Below are 11,126 nucleotides of genomic sequence, written 5' to 3'. Positions count from 1 at the left end.
GTTATTGTGACTTAAAATCTATCTCTATAATATAACTCTATCCCTTATCTTATTTATCATTTCTCTTCCATTTTTCTCTCTCATAAAATACATCAAACTACATTAAAGAAGTCAAACTTTTCCACCAAATCAAAATTCATTGTGCATATCATTTTTCTCATAAAATATTTACATTGATGCAAATTTCATACAATAATCTATCATTTCAAAAATTTACCAAAAAATAATAAAATCTATCATTTCAAAACATAAAAGTTTTTACCAGTGGCGGATCTTGCTAAAAATATTGGGGGAGCGACGGATCTTGCTAAAAAATTTGAAGTTACTTTGGTGTCAAATGAAACAATGAGGCATACGAACGTGTCTTCAATTAAGGAAAATGCTAAACAATGCCTTAAAAGAAATTGATTAAGGAATCAAATATAGTCATGTTATATTGAAAGTTGTGAAGACAATGCTTCAAAAGTTTAAAATATGTCAATTTCAATTTAAAATTACCACTAAAATTCCAAAGTTCAAATTGCATCTCATGGAATGGTTTGGTGGCTCCTCATGGTAGAAGACACTCATTGTCATTGTGTAACTGAAAGTAAATTGTTCAACTTTTCTGCATATACTGGTACTAAACAATATGTGTTGATGTCTGCTTCACTGATAGTGGCAATGCAGATTGCTGCGTAGTGAAGTCCCACTACGTATTACGTCCTTTAAGTTAAAGGTACGTTAAAAATGACATAAGAAAACCACTTTATGGCAAGAAAATGGCTTAATTACTCTTTTGGTCCCTTAATTTATTTTTTGGTTTCACAACTAAAAGATAAAAATGCTTGTTTCACAACTAAAATTAAAGATAGAGTTACATTTTATGGCAAGAAAATTCAACCTTCGACGACCCTTTGATGCTAGTTTTAGGGTGTGTTTGGATGGAGGGTGTAGGAGGGGAAGGGATGAGAGGACTTACTTTTTTTTTAAATTACGGACATTATAAAATGATTTTTACAAAATTGAATTAACAACATGATAAATGATCATATATTACTTCAAAAACACTTAATTTATTTTTAAAAAACATTTTAAATTGTTCATCATTTAAAAAATAAATGTGAGCCCTCCCCTCCTCTCCTAAACCCTCAATCCAAACACACCCTTAGAGTTGTATTTGAAGCTAAACTCATCGTACTGACAGTGCTATGTGATAAGTTTTTGTTGATCGGTTAATGGTTAATCTTTAAATTTTTATGTAATCTGTCTCTAATGTAACGGAGACTACTCATCATTTTTCCCTAAATTTTGTCAAACTCGATTTTCATTGAACTTTTAATGGTATTCATCATTCATCATTTTTAGTGTGAATGAGATAATCTACAGACATTGACAATAAGAGTTTTGCAATATTTGTTCTATATTAACTAGCTAGTCGATCCGCAGAATGGGCTTTACCACACTCTTCAACTTATTCAAACAATTCACAAACACCACTGTCTCCTTCTCTTGGCTTGCATCAAGTATACTTTTTGCCCTTTGAAATTTTCCAATTGATCTTCATTTCTTCTTCAGGACGAAGCTTGGCCCTTCTATCAATATCCTTCAAAGCCTTGTTTATCTTGTAAACATAATCATCCAAAGCATTCACTGCATTAACTTTCTTCTGGAACTCTTCATCTCCAGCCTTGTATTTCTCTGCTTTTTGAATCATTCGCATAATCTGCTCAGCATATACAATTAAGATACCATCAGCATCTATGTCAAAATATACATTCAAAGAATGGCCTCGAGGATTAGAAAGGTTCCAATAAAGATAAAACAAACCCAACAAATTGTTATCACTAGCCCTTTTCCTCTCACCCACACAAACCATAATCTCGACAGAGGATTGGTCGTCCGCACTTTTTTTTGTACACTTTTTTCTTCTTTGTAGGAATGGTAGCATTCTTAGGAACCACAACACCCATGAGATCTCCTTCTAATGATAAGTGAAAGTGGTGTAACATCTAATATCACCAAGTTCGGAGAAAACTTATTACCTTTACACAACACTGCAGCCTGGACTGCTGCACCATAAGCAACAGCCTCATCAGTTGCTTGTTAAAATTTCACATCCCCTGCACACACAATACTTTTATATCATTGTACAACTTAGCCAATCAAATAGTTATAACTATGTGTTGTTTTTTTTTGAAGCATTTTCATCTGTAAAATATGACATAGTTTCCCGTGTCTTTTTCATACTTAACATGTAAAGAACAAAAAAGGTATGCTAATGCAATATTTGTTACCTTTGTCAATGACACAATAAGAAAAGAAAAAAAAAGGCTTCAATGCAATTTAAAGTTTCTTTATTTGAGTGATTAGAATGGAAAATGAATAGCTAATTTTTGCTTTCCTTTACCATGACTAATTTACCATTTACCATGACTAATTTACCATTTACCATGTAAAATAACTTTAAGTAGTGAACACAACATACATTAGAACAAAATCCAGCCACACATGCATAAATATGAGTAAATCACAGAAACAAAGCTGCCAATATTTCCAATAAACAAATTACAGATAGTTAAGAAGCAATAAACATTTCATGACATATTGGATCAACCCATGTGACATACTGGCTCATGTCACAAATGCAGCTACCTAATAGTTCATAATACACTATCGTTATAAATATCCAAAAAACGGTGAAAGAGAAAATATAACTACCTCGTTCTTCTTGTTTGTGCCATCTTTTTAAGCTGGCCCAGTGTCACTGGGCATCGAAAGCAGAGACTCTGTATACACAACCAATCCGAATACATTATCTGAATCTTTACAATAATAGTTATGCTCTAGGAACTCCCCTTCATCATCATCATATCTCACCAATCCAGTACATCCATCTGTTCCAACAATATCACCACTTTTTGTACAACATACAAGGGAAATGTAAGAAATGGTATGCAAATCAAGAACAAGAGTTTTAGTCCAAGATGACTTCACTTTGTATTCTTTCATCACCCATATATCAACTTTATCCTCGTCCCTCACCCATAGACTGAGAAATCCTCTAAATACCCATAAGTTAGATACTGCAAAACTATATTCAAAATCATCATCATTTGGGAGAGGAATTTCTAGAAGTATCCTTTCCACTATGAAAGGCAACAATAACATACTCACGAGTATTGTGACGAATAGCCAACCAGTGAATAGCCCCATTGAAGACTGACTCTACCACAGCACCAGGAAAACGAGAAGTCTCACTAAAAGGAAAAGGACTCACAATTTCGTTCCATGCATTAGCTCTCAATGAGAAAATCGATAAGTGAGATAGCTTAATATCTGGGTTTCGAATATGATAACGGGATACTAAAACTACCATGTAATCATCTGTTGACTCGTCATACCCAAGACCATAGAAATTTGAAGGTAAATGAAAATTTGATAGTAAATAATTGAGAGGAGGCGAAGGTATTTGTCTATGAACTCCGGTGGATGGATTCCATATGTATATGTTTGAAAAAGACTTCAACAACAGAAACCCTCTACATGAACCCATAACTTTACCATCATAATGAGATTCAGGAAGCGAAAAATTAGGGTTGAGTGAAGTAGGAACAGAATAATTGGTAAACAATGAATCTAAAGCTATAGATCGAAACTCAGGAGTTGTTGTCATGAACAGAATTCGACGAGTGTGTGAGGCAGCAGTAATTTGAAAGTGTGAATTTGCAAAAAGAGGATTTGAAATAAGAGAAAACCATGACTTGGAAACGAGATTTTAGCTTATATGCTTAAAGGTTTGACAATTTTGAAGTTTGACCATGTCCCTCGATGTCTCTTGACGCGAAACATGATATGTGAACCTATTTGGTTTCGTATTCGGTAAAATGAAGGTATTGGAATGTCCCTTGTTGCGAAAACGAGATTTTAGACTATATGGTTACAATTTTGATAAATATGAAGGTTGAACTTGTCCCTCAACTTCCCTTTATTTAAAACTTGATATTTGGACATATTTGATTTTAAATTCGGTAAAATAAAAGTATTGGAATGACCCTTGTCGCGAAAATTTGATTTTGGTATATATGCCTACAAGTTTGATAAATGAGAAGTTTGAACTTGTCCCTTGATGTGAAACATGAGGCGAAAATGAGATTTTAGTCTATATGGTTAGAAGTTTGATAAAGGTTGAACTTGTCCCTCGATGTCCCTTGATGCAAAATATGATATATGAAACTATTTGGTTTTGTATTCGGTAAAATGAAAGTGTATTGGAATGACCCTTGTCACAAAAATGAGATTTTAGCCTATATGGTTAGAAGTTTGATAAACATGAATCTTAAAACATAAAACTAATTTATGGAACAACAAATGTTTGTCTAAAGAGAAACGTGAGATAATGATAAAATATGTCTTACAAGTTATACTTATGTTATGAGTATATTTCTGCTGCCGAAAACTTTGATCGATAAAATAGAAAAGAGTTACTTTGCACAACGGAGCATTAGTTGGATGTCTTGGGATAAATTATTCTTTCATAAAAGTCATGGAGGAATGAGTTTTAAGGACTTTGCATCTATCAATGTTGTCATGCTTGGTAGCCTAGTGGAGTGAATATTTAAAGCTCGATAGTTTCCACATACCGGCTTCTTTGGATCCAAAATTGGCACGAATCCGAGTTATGTCTGGCGTAGCATTTTTAGCACATAGAATGTGGTTCAACAAGGGGCACTCTAGTGTATATGTACAGGCGTAAGGATTCCTTTGATGGAGCATCTGTGGCTACTAAATGGGGAGTGCATGACGATATCTCAGACGGGGAATGTGCAATTTTGTTCTATTTGTATTCAAGAGTTGATTGATCATACAATAAAGATTTGAAAAGAGCAGTTAATTCATTATCTTTTTGATCCACCTACTACACTTTCAATTCTCAACACTCCTCTTTTTCCTCTAGTCACAACATAGTGTTAATTTGAAAAGGAGAGAAAAATGACAAGTATTCTGTTTGTAGCGCTTATCGAATTTGCATCGAAAATATCTGGGACACCTCTCACTTAAAACGTCATGGCCATTGGAAATCGATATGGAACATCAAAGCTCCCCCAAAGGTTAAGAATCTTGTTTGGAGGGTGTGTTGTGGGTGTTTCTCTACACATGCACGACCGATTAGTAGAGGAGTTACTTGTTCTACTAATGATGTGATCATGAACTCATTAAGCATGTGGAAAGAAACATATAAAAAAATCACTAAAATGCTTTTTTCAATTTTATTAGTCCATGGTTCCTTCGAAATGGTATGTTACATATATGAGTTCAAGTGGGAAATAAGTCATCGTGAGTTTTGTTTTTCAAGATATTTGACTTTCATCTTGGATGGAGTCCACGTAAGACTTTTATTGGAGAAAATCAAAGAAATATTTGTATGACCAAATGAAATCAAACCCAAAGGAAATGAAGACCACCATGCACGCTAGTTTTCTTCAATTCTGATAAAAAAATGTTTGAAGTACTTCTCATGAAGGAAACTACAGTTACTATTAATTGGGTTTACGTCATTTACTTGGAGCTATCCACTCACCTTTTCTTCTCATTTGGGGAATTAAATTACAAACAATTGATATTTGAGAACTGAAGCATCTCACGTTCTGAACTAAAGCATATCAAGTTTTATTTGAATTAAGTAGACCATTGAGTTCATTAGAGCAAGAATTCCATAAATTGTAAGTTTCACTTTGAAATAAAAAGATACGTAGAATTTTGATAAAATAAAATAAAAAATACAATTTCCGTGTTGTGAGAGCTTTGTCTCATTTTTGGTTTTGAATTGAACCAAGTTTATTGAATCTTATCAATGATTTTCTTAGCATTGTGGCGATTCTTCATAGCTTAGCAGTCCTTTTTAGATTGAAAGTGAGTGTGACGCGTTCTTTTACCATTCCTTTCCTTAAAACCATCTTTTTATTTTACTTTTATTCATATACAATTAATTTGAGGCCTTTATAAGAGTGTGTTGTTTGCAATTAGGATTATGAAGAATATGTGCATGCATTATTTACACGCTCCCAAGCTACTCCAGTGTGGCACGACACCAATTTATAAAACATTATAGAGCACGCTTTGACTTTGTAAGCTGAGTCGGCCGTTATGGTTTTGTATTTTACAAAAGCTCCAATGTCTAACCAACACTAGTGCCCCTTTTTCATAACGATCTTGTGGAGTTTATGGAAGCGCAAGAATTTAAAATTGTGACGGCAAGTCCATGAAACAAATGCACAAGTAGTTGAACATTTTGTGGATATCTTAGAAGATTGGAAGCTTGCGCAGGAGGTGAAAACAAGTGCCAGAACAACCGAAGCACAACCTCAACTACGACCAAGCCATGCTCACACTCAAATATTTTTTTTTTTGACAGCAAAAGTATAATGAAACATTAACTTCAATAAAAGTAAGTAAAAGAATTTATGAAACAATAAAATAAAACCTCGACCATATTAAAAATTAACGTCAAGTCTTACAAGGATGTCAAGCTATAAAATAGCTAAAATTTACGACCTAAGAGTATTAAAAGTATAATTGAATTTATTTTCAATGAGATAGTAAATCTCTAATATAAACTCCAATAATAGCCACAAGCCTATGATGGAAAGAAGAGCAAGTTTGGAAAATGCTTGAAAATCTTTTCGTAAACACAATATAATATTCCCCACCTGCTTGTTTAGATAATTTTTGGACATCTATAAAATCATTATGCTTTGTGAAATAGAATTTCAACCAAATCATGTATGCAAACAAAATTTGAACCAGTTGGGTTTGAACATGAAGATTTACCACAAATCTAATCAAACAGATTGCAATAAAAAGCTTATTTCTTTGCCTTGTGTCTATGGCTAACACTATAACAATCAACACTCTTCTACACCTTATTACCATGCAAAATGCATTTTATTTTCTTAAACTCCTTTCTTTGAAAACTCTAAGTTGTAATCATGCATCACTACTTAGGCTCATGAAATGATTTAATTTTGATGTTTCTTACGCTCTAAGGTATTAAAATTTATTTAATTGGTCATGTGTACATCATTAATTTCAAACTATTTTTTTTTCCCTGGTTCAAAAACAGAAATTCCAACCACCAAATTATTAGAGTCCGCTGAAATTAAATTAGAGAACATAACTTTAAAGAAGTTCTTTGAGTCAAAGCGGGCAGTTGTGATCTTAATCAACATGCATAAACTCACCAGACTAATTTACCATTTACCTTTTAAAACAATTCCAAGCAGTGAATGCAGCATACATCAAAACAAAATCCAGTTACATATGCATAAATAACCGCGAATCACACAAACAAAGTTGTCAATATTTCCAATAAACATATCACAAATAGTTAACCAAAAAAACATAAATATTTTACGAAATATTGAATCAGCTGGTGTGGTCTCATGTTACAAATTCGGCCACGCAATAGTTCATAATACAGAATAATTATAATTATTAATATATAGAAAATGGTGAAGGAGAAAATATAACTAACTCCTTGTTTGTACCATCTTCTTAAGCTTCCTCATTGTCACTAGGGAGTGAAAGCAAAGACTCTGTATACATAGCCAATCGGAATTCATTTCGTGAATCTATGCAATAGTAGATATGCTCTAGAAACTCTCCTTTGTCATCATATCTCACCCATCCAGTACGGTAATCTGTTCCAACAATATCACCACTTTTTGTGCAACATACAAGGGCAACGTTATGAATGGTATCATAAGTAGTAAGAACAAGAGTTTTAGTCCAAGATGACTGCACTTTGTATTCTTTCATCACCCATATATCAACTTTACCCTTGTCCCCCGAAACCCATAGACTGAGAAATCCTCTAAATACCCATAAATTAGATTCTTTGAAACTATATTCAAAATCATCATCATTTGGGAGAGGAATTTCTAGAAGTATCCTTTCCATTAAATGAAAGGCAACAATAACATACCCACGTCTATCGTGACGAATAGCCAACCAGTGAATAGCCCCATTGAAGACTGACTCTACCATAGAGTCAGGAAAAGGAGAAATCTCACTAAAAGAAGGAAAAGGACTCACAATTTCGTTCCACGCATTAGCTCTCAATGAGAAAATCGACAAGTGAGATAGCTCTCGAATATGATAATTGGATACTAAAACTACCAAGTAATCATCTGTTGACTCGTCATACCCAAAACCATAGAAATTTGAAGGTAAATGAAAATTTGAACGTAAATAATTAAGAGGAGGCGAAGGTATTTGTCTATGAACTCCGGTGGATGGATTCCATATGTATATGTTTGAAAAAATCTTCAACAACAGAAACCCTCTACATGAACCCATAACTTCACGATTAAAATAAGATTTAGGAAGCGAAAAATTAGGGTTGAGTAAAGTAGGAGCAGAATAATCGGTAAACAATAAATCTAAAGCTATAGATAGAAACTCAGGAGTTGTTGTCATGAACAGAATTTGACCAGTGTGCGAGGCAGCACTAATTTGAAAGTGTGAATTTGCAAACAGAGGATTTGAAATAAGAGAAAACCATGACTTGGAAATGCATTTGAATCGTATAAGAGACTTCACCGGTAACCTCACTAGAATATCGGTGATCAATTCATGAGGAAGATAAATTGGATCCACCTTTACGTGTCTTCCTCTTTTACCCGGTGATGTCTTCCTCATTCAAGCGTCTTCTGCTACCAGTGATGTTTTGATGATTAGGGTTTGGATTAATTTACTTGGTAGGGTTTATTTATAAACAGAGACAATTAATAGAAAATTGGGTTTTTATTAGAACATTGCTCTTTAGACCCTCAAATTGCTTACATATCGTTTAAAATGCTTCTGTTTTATTATTATTATTATTATTATTAAAAGTCAATGGGTTTTAAGGACTTATCATCTTTCAATGTTGTTATGCTTGGTAGCCTAGTGGAACGGCTGTTTAAAGCTCGATATTTTACACATATTGACTCATTTGGATCCAAAATTGGCACAAATATGAGCTACGTCTGGCATAGCATTTTTAGCACAAAGAATGTGGTTCAACAAGGGGCTCGGTGGTGTATAGGTACAAGCAAAAGGGTTCCTTTGATGGAGCATCCATGGATACTAAATGGAGAGTGCATCACGACATCTCAAATGGGGAATGCGCAATTTCGTTCTATTTGTGTTCAAAAGCTGATTGATCATACAATGAAGACTTGGAAAGAGCAGCTAGTTCATTACCTTTTTGATCCACCTACTACACTTTCAATTCTCAACACATCTTTTTCCTCTAGTCACAACATATGTGTTAGTTTCGAAAGGAGAGAGGAATGGCAAGTATTATGTTTGTAGCGCTTATCGAATTTGCAATGAAAATATCTAGAACACCTCTCACTTAAGACATATGGACCATTGGAAATCGATATGGAACGTCAAAGCTCCCCTTAAGGTAAAGAATCTTGTTTGGAGGGTGTGTTGTGGGTGTTTCTCTACACGTGTACCAATGGTTAGTAGAGGAGTCACTTATCATACTTTGTGTGTTGTTCGTAACTAGTGTGTTAACCCGTGCAATGCACGGGTGATAGACTATATTTTCTCAATCTTAAATTGTTTTATTTTTTCAATTATCAATGAAAATTATTTATCCCGTGAATTTTTAAATATGGCCGTATTTTTTTGTTAAAAATAATGTTAGTATTTTTTTTTTGCCGCAATGATGACAATTATGTGTCACATGTTTTTTATGTTTATCAGTGGTAAATATATGTCCTGTGTTTTTACGTATAAATGAAAAATATATTTATGGGTTTCAGTTCATCGTCGATGAAGCGCCGCAACGGCTGTCCTTTCAGAGTCTTGTTGTGTGTTTGTTTTTGTTTTGTTTCGTGGAAATGAAGATGGTTGGTGACTTTGTTTCGGCTCTGTGATTTTGTCTGAAAATCATGAATCTTGTTTTCTGGATTGAAGGTATGAGTTCTTTAGTTCTGGCGTTGTTCTGTTGGATGTATATTTTGATTCAACATGACTGGTTTTATCCTGATGTTGGTCGAAATGGCTAGGTGCGTAGATGCTCCGTGTTGACGGTAGTAGTCGTTCATCATACCTACAATATTGTATCTGTCGTGGTTGCTTCTTGCATCGTTGGTGGACAGTGGTCGATTTATGTCGTTGTTCATCCCTTGATCTAGACTGCGATTGAAGTTTCAAGACCACTGCGACTTTATGGATTCAGTTCGTAATTGATTGTTTTGACTCAAAAGGGTGTTTATGGTCTTCTGATACTTTGAAGATAGTTGTTGGAACTTGGGTCGTTTCTGTGTTGGCAGACAAACGTTGGATTGTCGCTCCCCTACGTGGGTTCGCTAGATTGTACGTGGTAATGGTTGTTTAGGTCTGTTCTCTTTTATTATCATTTTTGTATTGAATTGTTGGGTTTTGCTTTTGTGGTTTACTGGGTCAGGTCGTTGGCCCCCAACCCAAGTCTTGTATTTCCTTCTCTTGATAAAAACTTGTCCCGTATATTTTTCTATTTATCTGGTTTTTGGTAAACACAATGACAAAGATATAGTTTTATTGAAAAATAATAGTCTCTTGTTTATTTCAAAGATATTTATTATAATAGAAAAATGCTTTCCCTCGATGTTTTTTTTTATATTTAACAGTAATGATATTTATCTCGTATTTTTTAGTTTTTTATTTTGACAAAAAAAATTCATATGCAAGAAGCAATGTAGTCATTTGAGATTGTAATTTTTCAATCAATGCAAAATATATCTTATAAATAAAAAAAAAATCTATTTTTGCAGATTTGAAATTTTATAATTCTAGTTTTTTAATTTTGAAATTATGTCATTTTATATAATTATTTATTTAGATTATTTTTCAAAATTTTGTTGTTGAAGATTTTTATTTGATTGTTGGTTATAATTTGTTACTTTAATATGTCATAAATGGTGTCATTAAAAAAAAGTTTGTCTTAAACGGTGTAATTGGACTATGACTTTTATGCTTTAACCTTACATTGCCACATGTAACTTTTCTTTTAAATTTGATTTGGATGTGCCATGTGTATTGTTCATTTTAAACATCCTCAAATGTATGTATAGAGGATTAGGATTATGAAGATTACGTGCATGCATTAT

At 33.6% G+C, this 11,126-nt stretch overlaps 3 protein-coding genes and 1 pseudogene across 4 annotated transcripts in view; all 4 read right to left on the bottom strand.

Annotated features, from left to right (window-relative positions):
- LOC146955464 (putative fructokinase-7) overlaps positions 1-11,126 on the bottom strand; it is a 78,016-nt gene that overhangs the window by 52,822 nt on the left and 14,068 nt on the right. The window lies entirely within an intron of this gene.
- LOC146955469 (heat shock 70 kDa protein-like) lies at positions 1,502-1,858 on the bottom strand. Its single transcript, XM_085748538.1, has one exon. The coding sequence runs from the start codon at positions 1,856-1,858 to the stop codon at positions 1,502-1,504; it is 357 nt and encodes a 118-aa protein (XP_085604664.1).
- On the bottom strand, positions 1,715-3,757 carry LOC146955468 (F-box protein At4g22390-like; annotated as a pseudogene). Its single transcript, XR_015028074.1, has 2 exons — positions 2,701-3,757; positions 1,715-2,102 (listed from the first exon to the last, which is right to left on the bottom strand). The product of XR_015028074.1 is annotated as an F-box protein At4g22390-like (transcript).
- LOC146955467 (F-box/kelch-repeat protein At3g06240-like) lies at positions 7,524-8,679 on the bottom strand. Its single transcript, XM_085748533.1, has one exon. It carries the CDS (start codon positions 8,677-8,679, stop codon positions 7,534-7,536), a length of 1,146 nt encoding a protein of 381 aa, XP_085604659.1. The 3' UTR covers positions 7,524-7,533.

Source organism: Medicago sativa, chromosome 1 (assembly GCF_051527215.1).
Source record: "Medicago sativa cultivar Bolivia chromosome 1, Bolivia_mono, whole genome shotgun sequence".
Classification (NCBI taxonomy): Eukaryota; Viridiplantae; Streptophyta; class Magnoliopsida; order Fabales; family Fabaceae; genus Medicago; species Medicago sativa.
Note: the sequence above shows the minus strand (reverse complement) of the source record. Positions and strands in the feature narration are given on the sequence as shown.

Bases quoted from the DNA above. Each gene is read 5' to 3' on its own strand.
- LOC146955469 (XM_085748538.1), bottom strand. From the start codon at position 1,858: ATGGTTTGTGTGGGTGAGAGGAAAAGGGCTAGTGATAACAATTTGTTG.
- LOC146955467 (XM_085748533.1), bottom strand. From the start codon at position 8,679: ATGAGGAAGACATCACCGGGTAAAAGAGGAAGACACGTAAAGGTGGAT.